Below are 16166 nucleotides of genomic sequence, written 5' to 3' on the forward strand. Positions count from 1 at the left end.
CATTCATTCTATAAATCCAGCGGCATGCCGTCCCCTCTGTCAACACTGCCCATTTAGAACCACGGAAGCGGACATTAACACAATTAAAACAGAAGGTATCTTGAAAATGGCTTTGGTCAACTGCCGCTCATTACCTAAACATGCCATTGAAATTTCCTTGTTAATCCAAGATCTTGGACTTGACATTCTCTTTTTAACTGAAACGTGGTTGGGATCCACGTCTGGCCCAGATATTGTCCAGGCTCTTCCTCCGGGATATTTGATACAACGTAGGGATAGACAACTTAAAGTTGGAGGAGGGATAGCCATAGTATGTAGGGAGTCTCTAACCTGTCGTATGATCGACAGCTCCATCCCTGATTGTGAAAGTGCACAATTTGCTATCACTGTATCCCCAGAAGTGTCATTTTCTGGACTCTTAATTTACCGTCCACCTGGCGCCATTGGACAATTCCAGGAAGGAATTATTGAATCAACTATAGAGTTGGCTAGTAAAGTCTCCAATTTCATAGTATTGGGAGACCTGAATCTTCATTTCAATAACCCCTCAGATACTATTGCCACTGAATTAACTAAGGATCTTGCGGCATGTGAACTGAATCTGATAGTCTTCCATCCCACCCACTCTAAAGGGAACCTTTTAGACCCTATATTTTCAAACATCGTGGATTTAACATCAGCCGAGCCATACCCTATTCCTTGGACAGATCATATGCTCATCCCCTTCACCTGGAATACACCCACACCCGGTCCAGCAAAACTGCCCAGTAAAACTCTGAGTAGGCGGTGGACAAAATTAGACATGAATGACTGGATAGAGGCACTGAACACGAGCGAACCCCAGGCCAACCAGGACATTGGCAGGGCTAATGTGGAATTTAACCAATGGATTGAATTATCATTGGATAAGGTGCTTCCAAAAATAAACATCTCAAAAAAGAAAGGCTCCACTAAACAACCTTGGTTTACTTCTGAGCTAAGGTCACTAAAACAAGAATGTAAACGGTTGGAGAGACAGTGGCGAAAACATTTCGAGGAAGAGAGAAAAACCAAATATAAACTCTCTCTAAAAAAATATAAATCCGCCCTTAACGTGGCCAAATCCACTTTTTTCGCTGAAAAAATAGAGATCTCGGCCAATGCCCCAAGAGAGATGTTCAAGATAGCTAACTCTCTGTTAAAAGCCCCCGACCCGCCATCACCACCACTCAGCACGGAGGAGGCTGATGCTCACTGCAACAACCTGGCAAATTTTTTTGCTGAAAAAATTCAGAAGATCCTCCTGTCCCTTCCCCCTCTATCTTTGGAAGAACCAATCCTCCCTCTGCCTGATGAAACTGATTTCACTCTGCCTTGCCTTTCTTTCTTCTCCCCCCTTAGCACTGAGCCTTTACCCTCACTCTTCAACTCTGTAAAAAGCGGATCCCCGTTAGACCCAGCCCCTATGAATATTCTAAAGCTGGCCCTGCCTAATATCAGTACACACATCATCCATCTAGTCAACACCTCACTTGAATCAGGAAGGGTACCCCAAGACTGGAAACTGGCCATGGTTAGGGCCCTGTTAAAAAAGCCTCATCTCGACCCCCAGGACTTTTCCAACTATCGTCCCATTTCCTTGCTCCCGGGCATTAGTCAACTTGCCGAGAAATGGGTAAATAAACAATTAGCATCCTTTTTGGAGACCCACAACCTACTCCATCCAACCCAAACTGGGTTTCGGAGAGGGCAGGGAACGGAGACGGCACTGTTGAGGGTGGTAGAGGATTCCAGGAGGATTCTGGACGCAGGTGGCAGCGCGGCCATTATCCTTCTGGACCTCAGTGCCGCCTTCGACACGGTGAACCACCGGGTCCTCCTGTCTCGTCTCAGAAAGCTGGGCGTCAAAGACAGGGCACTCATGTGGCTGGAATCCTTTCTTGGTGACAGATCTTTTAAGGTCTTCTCAGAAAATAGCTGCTCTCCACTAATGCCATTACAGTGTGGGGTGCCACAGGGTTCCTCCCTTAGCCCCACACTGTTTAATGTATATATGGCGCCCCTGGCGGAAGTAGTAGCTCCCTTTGGGATCCAACTGGTAAGCTATGCTGACGACACCCAGCTAGTTGTCTCTCTCAATCAGGTGGAATCCGCCCCCTCCAGGCTTTGCCGTTGCCTGGAGGCAGTAGCAAACTGGATGGACTTGTCCCACTTGAAATTGAATGGAGGAAAAACAGAGCTGATGCTATTAGGAAAACGAGCCATATTCAATAACACGATACATTGGCCCCCTTGTATGGGTCCAGGACCTACCCCAAAGACCGAGATAAAGAGTCTCGGGTTTTGGTTGGATGCAGAGTTGTCATTCAAGACCCAGGCAAGGAGGACAGTGGCCACCTGCTTCGGATTGCTGAAAACAATTCGGAAAATCCTCCCTCAGCTACCCGAAGCAGCAAAGAAAACCATAGTCCAGTCCCTTATTCTGTCTAGGCTGGACTATGGAAATGCTATCTATCTTGGAGCCCCCGTGTCGGTTATCCGGCAACTTCAGGTTGTCCAGAATTCCGCAGCACGGCTACTTACGGGCACCAACCATCGTACATCAGCCAAGCCCGCACTCTGCACCTTGCACTGGCTCCCCATAAAGGAGCGAATCCATTTTAAGACACTCTGCACGGTCCATAAAACACTCTATGGGAGTGGCCCCCCCATTCTAGATGACATGATCAGACCATACAAACCCACCAGGAATCTCCGCTCGAACCAACAAAACCTGCTGATAGCTCCCAGGATCAGCAGAGCCCGCACAGGAGGTCGTCTGTTCTCCCACAATGCGGCTGGGCTGTGGAATGCTCTTCCTCCACCTCTTCGTCAGGAGCCTAACCTTCTTGTCTTTCGGAAAAAGTTAAAAACTCTTCTGTTTCCAAAAACTAGATAATTCAGATCTCCTTTTTTAATTCATCCCTGTCTGGTCAGTTTTAAGCGCTGGGATGCTCCCGAGTGGCCATGCGCTATAAAAGAACCTTTTAATAATAATTTAATAAAATAATAATTACCTGCATGCCTCCTATCTTACCCCTGCCCGCCTACACAGAGCAGGTCTAATTCACACCCAACATGCACAAGATGTAGCACAGAACCCGCAGATTTCTTCCACATGGTATGGTCCTACCCAAACATAGCCTCTTATTGGGCTACACTGGAAGCGGAACTCACAGAGATGCTGGGATGGGAGGTCCCGCACAACCCCTTGAACATAATACTAAGTGTCACTGATGGGCTATATGGATCCAGAGCAGATAAGACATTCCTGGGGACCGCTCTGGTAGTAGCCAAACGCGACATTGCGGTTGCATGGAAAAATCCCACCCCACCCACTGTAACTAAGTAGCGCAGAGGAGTGGACTGGTGCGCTGCACAAGTACTACCACTGTATGAGAACAGGGGTTACCCAGCCAAACACCGGAAAATCTGGGGCAAATGGTTGGGAATGCTGGATTGATTAACTTCCTTGTTTTTCTAGGTATACATTTTTGTGCCCTCTGGAGGCGTAGAAATAACAATGTATTTTGCTGCAAACGGTTTCACTCACCGAATGTCACATGTTGTGGTGCCGCTCATCATGCTGTACTGTTTGTATTTATCATGTTCTCTTCGTCAAATCCATAAAATTGACTATCAAAAAAAATTAAGTGCAAACCAATTATAATTTAATAAAATTGGTCTGGATCACCTTTTTGAGTCGTGTGTCCATTATTGATCACTGTTTTGGAAGAAATGTCTTACACTCCTCTGTGTTAGGCCTAAGGCTGTTCGCCCACGCTATCACTAATAGAGCATTTTGGGTTTTACATTGAGCCCTGTACACTTTTGGGGAACCCTGGACTCTGCATGGTATTACCTCCTAGTGGCAATATTGTATACAGAGTCAGCTTCCTACAATCTGTTCTTGGCATGTAGTGTTGTAAATTCACATGCACCGACTCTCCTCCCCCGACACCAGTAGCCATTTTATTCTTTTCATATACATGGACATCTCTTTACTGATGCTCATAATAAATTCTCACCCGCCTACTGGAAAACAATCTAACAATGAAGTTAATGCCCATGTGCGTTATCACCAGGAGGAGGAGTCACTGTACCTCGTGACTCGGAAGATTTCTACAGAGAAAAACAACTTGCACACATCCGAACCCAATGCTAGATAGTAGGAGTATGCAAAGCAAGTGAATTTACAGCACTACATGCCAAGAATAGATGCTTACAGGGTAAGTAACATAATCCTTCTGACTTGTCCCTTTGTTATACTTTGACATACTAAAATACATTTTAGATTATGCCATATCTCATCTTCCTTTCCTTTCCCCCTCATTGTTATTTGGTGACTTGCCTTCTCTCACTTCTTTACTTCTACTGTTTTCTGCAGTCCCCATCTTTACCCACACTTTCCCCACTCTCCCACTCTTTTCTTGCTCACCGTGCTTTCCTGAACCTTCTGTCACACTTTCCTTCTTTTATCCTCTTCTCTCTCATCCCTTCTGTGCCTCTCGCCATTTCCCTCAATAACACATTATGCAGTTTATTAGCTCCACACACTTAGTATTACAATATACAACACAACCTAAGACCATGTAATTAGGTCTGGTGACTGAGTGAATTAATGTACCACTGCAGGGATTTGTGCTTTAAGTCATGGTCACTGTTTAAGGTGATCTCCGCCAATCATCCTTCTGCATAATTCATCTTTCTGCATCATTCAGCTGGTTAACAAAAAGTATGTTATTTCAGTGCCAAGATACCCTTCAAGGTGTGCATGTGCTTTACAAATCGATATTATTTATGTTTTACAACACGTCACTTCTGCTTCTGATGATCTGTCAGCACACCTTATCACTCCACTCTATGATTGCCCATAATACATCAAATGCTACTTGACCAGACAATCTAACCACATATGCACATACCACACCAGAATTACTACGTATTATACAGTTCTACAGTCCACCTTACAATATTTTAAATACAGTTTGAATCATCACAACATATAACACCACTCAACAGCTCAGCAAGCAATATCAAACAGTTCACTACATACACAACAGGTTACCGTATGACAGTGTATTCTGTAATGTGGCTACAGTCTGTATGACCATGTACACAACACCACTTCTTTGGGCACCATATGATTTAATTCAGTGTACCACAATTAGTCATCTTAAAAAAGCGTTCCACTCCTCACACACTGACTAGATAGTACTTCATATCTCCCTGCACCAATCAATAAAGTGCATCTCTATAGTGCACCATACCCATAAGTTGCCATATCTCATACAGCACTATTCATACATTTCCACAACAAAAAACAAATGAAAAATTCACTCCAGATATTGTTGGCTCATTATAGATGAGGTATAAGTCTTTCTTTTTCCCTCTCTTTCGGAGTCCGCACAATTAATCTAGAGGGATAAGCCCATACTTTTTAAGTCTGAGCCCAATTCACTTGGGAGCACCTGCCTAGTTTGTTAAACCTTCCACCAAGCCTACAATCCAAACAATCCTGAGAGGACAATTGGAAATTGTAAGTGTTGAGAAACATGAAAACTCTTTAACCCAACATAATATATTCCATATAGTATGTGTTGGATTTTGCCAGACCGAGCTTCCAAATGAAATGGTTTCAGCAGTTTCTGATCTTTGCATCCTAACAGGAGCTCCTTGGAGCTTCCATAATTTTATTGATTGTACACTATTGTGAGAGGTTTAATTTAAGTTGGCATAGGCTAGTTTTGGTTTGTTTTTGTCCACTCATTTTTCTAACTTTTACAGGCTGTCCAAATTAACTGAGCCAAATTTGGATTAATGTAATTTTGTTCTTGTGTTTTTCACAAAACATTTTCTATGAGGAGCAATAGAAATTTTAAAACATGAAATACTGCCACACAATATTATCTAATTACTTTTCTAGATGGAAGGTTTTGAGTCAAAAAAGTTAGATGATCACCAACTGAAGGATATAGAAGACGGAAAGTTCTTGAGATGGGAATATAAACTGCCAAACAACAATGAATCCAGAAACTCAGGTGCAAACTCTGATGGTAGATCTAAAGTTGAGCAGCAGAAAGGAGGCTTGAAGAAGACATCTCGTTCTGAGGTTGATACCAATGCTCCGAAGACAAAAAATGGCAAAGTGAGTGTACTTGTTTTTCTCATGTGTTTTTTGTATACTTCTAAATTACATTTTTTGTATTGACTTAGTTTTTTTAATTGTTACTTCTTGTAGCACAATTACAGTTAAATATTTTCCTCTCCTGCAGTCTCCGTTAGTCTTCGATAAGCCTCACGATGTATCCCTTGGTCATTTATGGTTAGAGCTTTTAAAGTTTTACACTCTGGAATTTGCTTTGGAGGAATATGTAATCAGCGTGAGGGTACAAGAACTCCTGACGAGAGAGAATAAGAACTGGCCAAAAAGACGGATTGCCATTGAAGGTAGGTTCATTCCTGGTTCCATTTAACTTCTGATTATAATGTTGGTGTGTAAAAAATGATTGCAGCACACACAATAATAGATACTTGCTGCTACTATGAACTCTGGTGCACGAGGTCATAGTTCAAGGTATACAGTGTGGCTTTTGTGTGTGTCCGACATTTCTAGGAATGCAGTACCTTGCCTAAAGTAAGGGTTTTATATAGTATATGTAGAGGCTTCTTACCAATTTCCCCTTTTTATAGGAGCTATTTAGGTGTTTTGATTACGTTTCCTATTATGCTTTAACCGATTGGTTGGATGTAAGAGGCAGTGATCTTTATCCTTATGCTGGTATGGGCTGACTGGCACACTAATTAGTCCAGGGCCAGGTTAAATAAGTTTATTCTTAGGCATAAGTTAGAACTGAGAAATGTTTGTATTTTCAAGAGCAATGCTTTTGTCCTTTAAAACGTTTGGAATCGTGTTGTCCTTATGTGCAGCTACAAGTTAGCACACAGCTGAATTGGAGCACCTCTCTAAACCTCATCCGCAGCATCCCACTACATACCTGACTAAAACAATCCCATACTTGTAGGCTCTCACCTGACCACCAACAAAGTAGTTGGCCCTTCAACAAGAGTAGGGAGCAAAGTACAGTTCTACAGTGCAATACAATTCTACCTATAATTTCCAGTGGGAACTGGTCTGCTCTAAACGCATTTATAAATAAGTCTTGATTTGGACAGGTACTGCAACATCTTTCTGTAATGTTCTGCAGTGAAGGTGAATATATTGCAGAATAGAGTGCTGTGGCCTGGTTTGATACTTTTCCATATCCACTCACCGTAGGCCATCTACTTGTTTTTGTTTTGTAGACATCTGTAAAGTGCACTAAATTGGGGTACAATGCTTAAGTGCGTTGGGTACAGGAGGAAGCAGAGTCAATGGTGAGGAAGGAGAGAGTCAGATTTTGTGTGTCTCAGAGACTTGGAAACACAATATCTTAATTGTCATCTGGTTTCTTGAGGTTCTCTTTTTTGAACATGTGGTCTTGCCTGAGTGTTGAGGTAATTGTTGACACATCTTACCAGCAATGAATGCCGTCTGTAAGTCTCTATTCAACCACCAATATTTCAAAACTGCAGTCGGCGATGGTTTGTTAATAAAGAATGTTCCTTCCAAGTAAGTGAAATCAAGGCTGAATTCGACTACAGTTTTGAAATATTGGCAGTTGAATAGAGACTTACAGACGGCATTCATTGCTGGTAAGACGTGATGCGGCGTGCTTATCTAACGTTTCACATAGTGACAGCACTAGATTCGGATGAGATTATAATGTTCGAGGCATGTGGGCTGCTGAATTCATATCTGTGCATAGATCGCCGCCTAGTGTTGGGTCCGGATGATTGCACTTTGTTGTCCTGGAAGATTCTTCGAAGTATCACGAGATAGGTGACTCCTCCCCTGGATTACAGTGCGTATGGGCATCCTTTCCATGCTCAGATTGTTTTTTTCTGCCATTGGGTTCGGATGCAAACTCCTTCTCTCCAACTCTGAATCGAAACAAAACTTTTCTAAAGGCCTTCGACTTCCTCTGTATTGTTCTCGTTCGGTACCTCTCTACTCGATCCAACCTTCCATCTCGAATCGGTCGTCGACGCGGGCCGTTGGGCCTTTTCGACGCCACGTGAGCCGACTGTCGATGGAAAGAAGCCCCTTCAAAAGGTGCCCAGAGTGCAACTCAAAGTTCCCCCATACTGGTAAACACTCAGTATGCAACAAGTGCCTTTCCCCAGACCATAGGGAAGAAACCTGCCCGGCCTGCGCCCAGTTCCGGTCGAAAAAAAAACATACGGATCCGTTGGGCTGCTAGGCAAGAAATGCAGCGACAGGCACCAGAACCTGACAACATCTTCGATGATGACCAGGACCTACCGGACGCTCAAGACTTGGACCTAGAGATCGTCACAGTCGAGGACTACTCGGACTCCGACGACAACCTCCTGTCGGGCCAAATCATGAGTACACTGCCCCCGACACCTATTGACCCCTCACCAAAGGCTCCGGTCAAGGCATCGCCAACAGGCCTTAGCCAAGATCATCAAAGACTTTAGTCAGCCCCGCCTTCAGGCTCGGCTCCGAAAACGAAACTGAAACCGAAACCTTCAAACACCCCAGGGCCTAGTAACGCTGCCCCGAAGAAGGTTCCAGAGCCGAAAAAGGTCACCGACCCGAAGGGCGTCGATCCAAAAAAGGCCGTTCCGCCAAAGAGCGTCGAGCCGAAAAAGACTGTCAACCCCGCAAAGGCCGCTCAGCCAAAAGCCGTCGACCCCAAAGAACCGGTCGATCCGAGCAAGGGAGCGCAGCTGAAGAGCGCCGAACAGAGGAAGGTCGCCGACCCGACCAAGCCTGCGGTTCCGAAAAACGTCGACCCGGCATCCGGTGCCGTACCGAAGCCATCGAAGCCGGACACACCTGTCGACCCAAAAGTAACAGCTCCAAAGACACCGGTCGATCCAAAAAAGACCGTCGATCCGGTGAAAGACACTCATCCAAAGAAGCCTACGGAGCACACAAAACGTGTCGACCCGAAAGTTCCCATCGACCCGAAACAACGAGTCGAGCCTAAATCAGGGCCCGAGCCGAAAAAATCAAGCAATTTACCAAAGGTCGTCGACAAACCTGCCTCTGTCGACCCAAAAAGGTCCAAGTCAAAACCCAGCACTGTAGAGGAAGAACTATTCCACCCAGATCCATCCGAGGACCAGGCAAAAATTTACATTAACCCAGACACTGGTAAAGTTACCATCCTGCATAGGAAAAAGAGACCTCTGGACTTTGCACCTGATTCACCTATCCCACTCAAGAAGAAGGACTTTGGCACTTCTCCCACTAGACCCTCACTTCCTTTCCAACCTATTATGCCCTCCACACCACTTGCACCTACCTCACCTTCTAACCACGATGACGATGAGGGGGACACAGGGTATGAACCACTGCCCCTATATGACTTCCCTCAAGATCCAGACCAGGAGGAACCTTGGGAGGAGCCAACAGATCCTTATGATACACATCCTATCCCTGATGTGCCCACTTATCCTACTAAACCATCACCCACTGATGACACAGTAGTATTTAACCAACTCATAGACAGGGCAGCGCAATTCCACAACGTGGACATGCACAGTGACCCTGTAAAAGAGGACTTCCTCTTTGACACGTTCACTACTCCAGAGAAAAGTGTCAAAACACTTCCAATGTTGAAGGGAGTTCTAAAACATGCCCCTGACATATTCAAGGACACAGCCAGGGCACGGGTAATCAATCCCAGAATAGAAAAAAGTATAGACCAGCTCCTACAGACCCCGCCTATATCAAAAACCAGCTGCCACTAGACTCCCTAGTGGTTGCTAACGCACAAAAGAGACCCAACTCACAGACTACAGGGGAAGCACCTCCCCCTGATAGAGTCCAAAATCCTAGAGGCATCGGGCAAAAGGGTAGCGGCACAGGCATCCAATTCTTGGAGGATTGCTAACACACAGGCACTACTGGCTCGTTACGATAGGGCACATTATGATCAGCTCGAGAGCTTTATGCAACATTTGCCCGAGCCGTTCAAAGCTCAAGCAAATGATCTTATTCAGGAGGGCAAGTTCATCTCCAATGCCTCCATTAAATGTGCGCTGGACGCTGCAGACACCGCAGCTAGATCCATTAATACTAGTGTCCTCCTCCGCAGACATGCATGGCTGCGGGTTTCAGGTTTTAAGAATGAGGTGCGGGGGGAGGAGCCAAGATGGCGATCGGAACGGTCGCATAAACGCTTGGCTCCATGGGTCCTTCCTCCCCGCACGTCTATCCTGAAGATAATCCTGGGCAAGGTTTGCTGATCTAAGTTGCTGAAGGGAAGCAATCACTTACCGTCTGTTTTTGGGGCTCCACCGTGCAGTAGATCCGAAGAACCGTCCTCGTCTGCTTGCCGGCCTTCGTGGCGCTGAAGCCGGGGCCTCGAGGTCAGAGGGTGCCCTGCAGTGATCGTAGCGTTGGCGGCCCTGGTCGGGATGAGAAGCCGGTCAGTGGGAGCCTGAGAGCCGCGACCCGGGAGAGTTGGTATCAACCCACTCCCAATAGTGGGTTGCCCCGTGAACCCGAGATACTGCCGAGCCGGAGAGAGCCCATGTTGCCCGGTTCCCCTTGGGTGAGACGCCCGGCCATGTTGATAGTCCCGTCCGGGATCCAGCGGGTGGCTCCCGGCGAGCTGCGGAGAGCACGTCTGGCCTTTCGGTGAATCTCCTTTCTGCAGCAAGTGATGACTGTCTAGATCCAGCCGCGGGGCCTGCTGACTCCAGTGGTTGGACGAGACTCTGTAGTGGAGGGGAAGAGGAGGAGAACGAGATGGCCGAGATGGCCGAAATGGCGGATGGCGTCTCGGGGTGCGCCCCTCCCAGGGACGGAGAGACTGCTGAACTTGAGACCCCTGGAGTTTGGCTATGTGGGGAAACGTTTACGCGTCGCCACGTATTGGCTGCACTGACAACCCTGCGAACTACACTGCTCCGGGGAGCCCGGGACTTGGAAGGAAGGATCGCCGCCATTGCTGACCCGCCATTTTGTAGCGGACTGGGTTGCTTTCGAGATGGTGCCGATGCGTCTCCCTCTGCTACAGTGTCATATTCCCCGGATGGGTTTACTGACTTGGAGGCGCGAATAGATTTGGTTTCTGAGCTTCCTGTTGCTATACCTGTTCCGCAAGTGGTTGTCTCACCGGGGCCCCCTTTTTCTGTCCAACGAGTGAAGAAGCTACATCGATCCATGGTACATGAGGCCCGGACTGTGCTGCGGTGTTTTCCACATCCTGTGCTTTCCGTTCCGTGCTTGGCGGACCTGTTTTTGGACTTGAGACTGTTGGTGGTCTGGGTATTTTTGCATTCTGACACCCGCCATGCCTTGTCAGTTGTCTCTCGGTGGCTGCGACCATGTTGGGCGGCTGCGCTACCTGGTCTGATTGGAACGATTGGACCTTTTGTATCGAATTGTATCCCGTCTGCAGGACTGTCCATCATTGATACTATTGACAGAAGTGGCCAGGGGTGACCTTGTTTGGGATTTGGAGGGACTTCTTGCTGTTTAATGGTGATTCAAGGGCACGTCTAGTGGGGCTGTAATTGATTGCGTTTTATGTGCTTGCTGATACTTATACTTTTATACTGCTTCTGTCTATACGATGCTAGTATGCGGGGGTGGGAGGGAATGGGTATCCGAATCGCCGTCTCTTCTCCTCAATTTCTTTTTTTTTTCTTTTTTTCTTCTTCTTTACTCTTTCTTTTCTATATTTCGGGTCTCTCATTTAGGGCGACAGGCACGCTGCTGGGGGGGTAGGCCGTAGCCTTTTGCAGGGGTGCAGGGTGGGGGGTTGGGGGATAGGTTTGTTTTCTGCTCCTTTTTTTTGTTTCTATGGCCCTTTGCCCTTTTCCTTCTTCGATGTCGTCGTCTTCATGTCTCCCATAGTACGTTCCCTTTCAGGGGTGGGGCTCGCATACCGTGCTTGGTACGTGACTATTGCATTTATCCTGACTTTAGTACTCTTCTCCTTTCCCATTCAATCTATGTTCATCATCGGAGTGATACTGTGTTTCAGCTGACTGTGTTGGGAGCGGGAATGACAATGCGATGTCGATTTTCGATTTCATTTTTGGTTATTTAAAAATGAACCGTTTCAAATCCTTGGTATCACGTATTATCTTGATTCTCTGCTGTATCCTGGATGTGGCTTTGTTTTTAAGCGCCGGATTGATGTGATATTTCCTACCTAATTTCTGCTCGATTTGATTAGCGGCCGGCCACACTAGTTGTAGGCCCGTGTTTGTAACTTCATGCTAACGGAAATAAAGGTTCTTTAAAAAAAAAAAAAAGAATGAGGTGCAGTCCACCATTCTCAACCAACCTGTCAACCCAGATTTTTTATTTAGCCCTGCGGTTGACACCATCTTGGACAAAATGAAAAAGGACACGGAAACAGCAAAATCCATGGGTGCACTACAATTTTTGCAACAAAGGGGCTCCTTTCGGTGCTCCTCATACAGAGCAAACACAGAAGAAATGCTTCACAAACATCTACCTCCTACAAGGGTAACACACAAGGTTCCTTCACGAAGAACACCAACAGAGGTGGTTACAGAGGTAACAATCCTGAGGGACGAGGGCGGGGAGGCAATAACACCAGAGCCTCCGCCAACACTAAACAGTGACTTCATTACGCTGCCTCCGGAACAATTAACACCAGTCGGATGCAGACTACAACAGTTCCTACCTGTCTGGCACACAATAACCACAGACAGGTGGGTAAGAGAAATTATCCAGTCTGGTTATTGCCTAGAACTGACTTCTACGCCACCAAACATACCATCCAGACATCGTCCTATGTCCGTAGAACACATCACCCTCCTTCAACAAGAGGTGAAAAGCATGCTGGAGAAGGGGGCCATAGAGCCAGTCCCTTTCCTCCAGCAAAGGACAGGAGTATACTCCCTATACTTCCTTATTCCCAAAAAGGACGGTCCCCTCAGACCAATATTGGACCTCAGACCCCTAAATCAATACATACTGTCGGAGCACTTCCATATGATCACCCTTCAGCAAGTGCTCCCGTTGCTACAACAAGGAGACTTCCTAGCAACACTGGACCTCAAGGACGTGTACTTCCACATACCCGTCGATCCAGCCTTCCCACATACAACAATACCTGGGAGCCACTATAAACACCGCCGTGGCAAAGGCGTACCCAAACACAGCAAAGATAGCCAGCATGCAAATACTCAACCGCAAATTCCTTCCACAGCACTCCCTGCGAGCCCAAGTTTTCATGCAGCTCATAGGCATAATGGCCTCCTGCATATTCATTGTCCCCCATGCCAGACTTCAAATGTGCCCGTTACAAGAATGCCTAGCACGGCAATGGAACCAGGCTCGTGGACACCTAAAAGACCTATTGTTGGTGGACAGTCGCACACACAAATCTCTGCAGTGGTGGAACCCATAAAACCTTTCACAAGGGCGACTGTTCCAAGAGCCGGTTCCACAACTAGTACTAACAGCGGACGCATCACTGACAGGCTGGGGAGCCCATCTCCTTCAGTACACAGTACAAGGGCTCTGGACAAACAAACAAAGGAGGCTGCATATCAATCAACTAGAGTTGCTAGCGATCTTCCTAGCCCTAAAAGCCTTTCAAAACTACGTGTACAACAAGACGGTGTTGATCCGGACGGACAACATCACCGCAATGTACTATATCCAAAAACAGGGAGGAACCCACTCTCCACAGCTGTCCCATCTGGCGCAGAGCATATGGAAGTGGGCAATTCCAAAGAACATCTTTCTCCTAGTAGAACACCTCCCAGGGAAGGACAATCAGATTGCCGACCTGCTCAGCAGGCACAGCCAACAAATACACGAATGGGAGATTCACCCCCAAGTTCTCAACCATTCTTCGAGCAATGGGGTCACCCAGAGGTGGACCTCTTTGCCACAAAAGAAAACTCCAAAGCCAGTACTTTGCCGCCAGATTCCCACATCCGTTGTCACTGGGCAATGCGATATGGATGAACTGGTCAGGCAGATTTGCGTATGCTTTCCCCCCAGCACCGTTGATCCCGCTGGTGGCACGCAAACTGCGACAACACTCACTCACCCTGATCCTGGTTGCTCCCACATGGGCGAGACAACCATGGTACACAACGTTCCTAGAACTTTCAGTAGTTTCTGATCAAAAACTATGCCTTGCTCCACATCTTCTAACTCAGAACCATGGAGAAATAAGACACCCAGATCCCAATCAAATGAACCTAGTGATCTGGCTCCTGAGGTCTTAGAGTTCGGTTACCTTAACTTGCCCCCAAACTGCATGAACATCATTAGGGAGGCAAGGAAACCAACCACACAAGTGTGCTATGCAGCAAAATGGAAAAGATTTGTTATTTACTGCAACATTAACCAAATCAACCCATTAGACGCTTCCATTCAGAACATTATATGCTACCTGCTGCACTTGCAACAATGTAACTTAGCGTACTCTTCCATTCGACTACACCTCGCTGCTATAGCAGGATACCTTCAGAACAGGCAACACCTTTCGCTGTTCAGGGTACCAGCAATTAAAGCATTTATGGAGGACTTAAAAAGAGTGATCCCTCCAAGACACCCTCCTTCCCCAGTCTGGAATCTAAATATAGTGCTTACCAGACTCAGGGGCCCTCCTTTTGAACCTCTACACTCATGCGAATTGCAATTCCTAACGTGGAAGGTAGCATTCTTAGTTGCCATCACCCATCACCTCACTCAGAAGAGTGAGCGAATTGCAAGCTCTGATAATTCAAGAACCCTTCATGCAGGTACATGCTAACAGGGTAGTTATTCGAACAAACCCTAAATTCATGCCTAAAGTCGTATCCAACTTCCATATTAATCCAGCAATTGAACTGCCAGTATTCTTTCAGAATCCACAATCAGTAGCCGAAAGAGCCCTGCACACACTAGATGTTCGAAGAGCTCTACTATACTATGTGGACAGAACTAAATCTTTTTGGAAAACAAAGCAACTGTTTGTTGCTTTTGCACCACAGCACAAGGGAAATCCTATTTCAAAGTCAGGAATAGCCAGATGGATAGTTAAATGCATTCTGATATGTTATCTAAAAGCTAAACACACTTTAACAGTCCCCCCTAGAGCACACTCTACACGGAAAATGGGGGCATCCATGGCTTTCCTAGGAAATATTCCCCTCGAAGACATCTGTAAGGCACCACATGGTCCACCATACACACTTTCACTAAACACTACTGTGTAGACGTGCAAGCAAAACAGCAAGCTGCTGTGGGCCAGGCTGTCCTCAAAACTCTTTTCCAAACTGTTGCAGCTGGCACAGGTGGCCACCGCTAGAGGAGATACTGCTATTCAGTCTATGCACAGATATGAATTCAGCAGCCCACATGCCTCTAACGGAATATGCTACTTACCAGTATGCATCTGTTCTTGAAATTCATATCGCCCGCCATCCTCCCCGGCGCCTGTTGCAGCTGCAGCATTATCTTTAGCATGGACATCTCTTACTTTCCTATCTCTACCTCTGCCACAATGGCGAAAAACAATCTGAGCATGAAAAGGATGCCCATGCGCACTGTAATCCAGGGGAGGAGTCACCTATCTCGTGATACTTCAAAGACTCTTCCAGGACAACAAAGTGCAATCATCCGGACTCAACACTAGGCGGCGATCTATGCACAGACAGGGGTGTGGAATTTAATAAAATATGTACTTGTCCATGGGACAAGTAGCTTCATAAATCTACATGTCCTGTAACAAAATCCACTTGTCCCTTTGGTGCCATGTAGTGCGCCGTCAAATAATGGCTGCAATCTATTTATAGAAGAGCTCTGATAAAAGCCTCTCTGGTTATGTCAGGCAAATACTATAGAAGGATTTGAATTTTTTAGTTTTTCACCAGCTCTTCTCTAATCTTTTCCCATACTGAGAAAGGTTGGCAATTTACCCCTTGCAATGGCAGAAGTAAAGTTTCTTCCAGGGCTGGGAAAAATGTGGTTGAAGAAAAAGTGAACTTATAAACACTCAACAGATTTCCGCTGGGGCATATTCATATTTGCTCATGCTAAGATGCAATTCACAAATATTTTCTAGGACTACGGGTTCCTGGCCTAC

General features: G+C 46.2%; 1 protein-coding gene across 2 annotated transcripts in view; it reads left to right on the forward strand.

Moving 5' to 3' along the window:
* TUT4 (terminal uridylyl transferase 4) overlaps window positions 1-16166 on the forward strand; it is a 1200849-nt gene that overhangs the window by 502670 nt on the left and 682013 nt on the right. For both annotated transcript variants that reach the window (XM_078670586.1, XM_078670594.1), the window contains exons 13-14: window positions 5945-6166; window positions 6294-6468. In XM_078670586.1, the coding sequence (XP_078526712.1) occupies window positions 5945-6166; window positions 6294-6468 (397 nt within the window). The remainder of the gene's footprint in view (window positions 1-5944; window positions 6167-6293; window positions 6469-16166) is intronic.

The sequence above is a fragment of the Lissotriton helveticus genome, chromosome 1_2 (genome assembly GCF_964261635.1).
Source record: "Lissotriton helveticus chromosome 1_2, aLisHel1.1, whole genome shotgun sequence".
In the NCBI taxonomy this organism is placed as follows: Eukaryota; Metazoa; Chordata; class Amphibia; order Caudata; family Salamandridae; genus Lissotriton; species Lissotriton helveticus.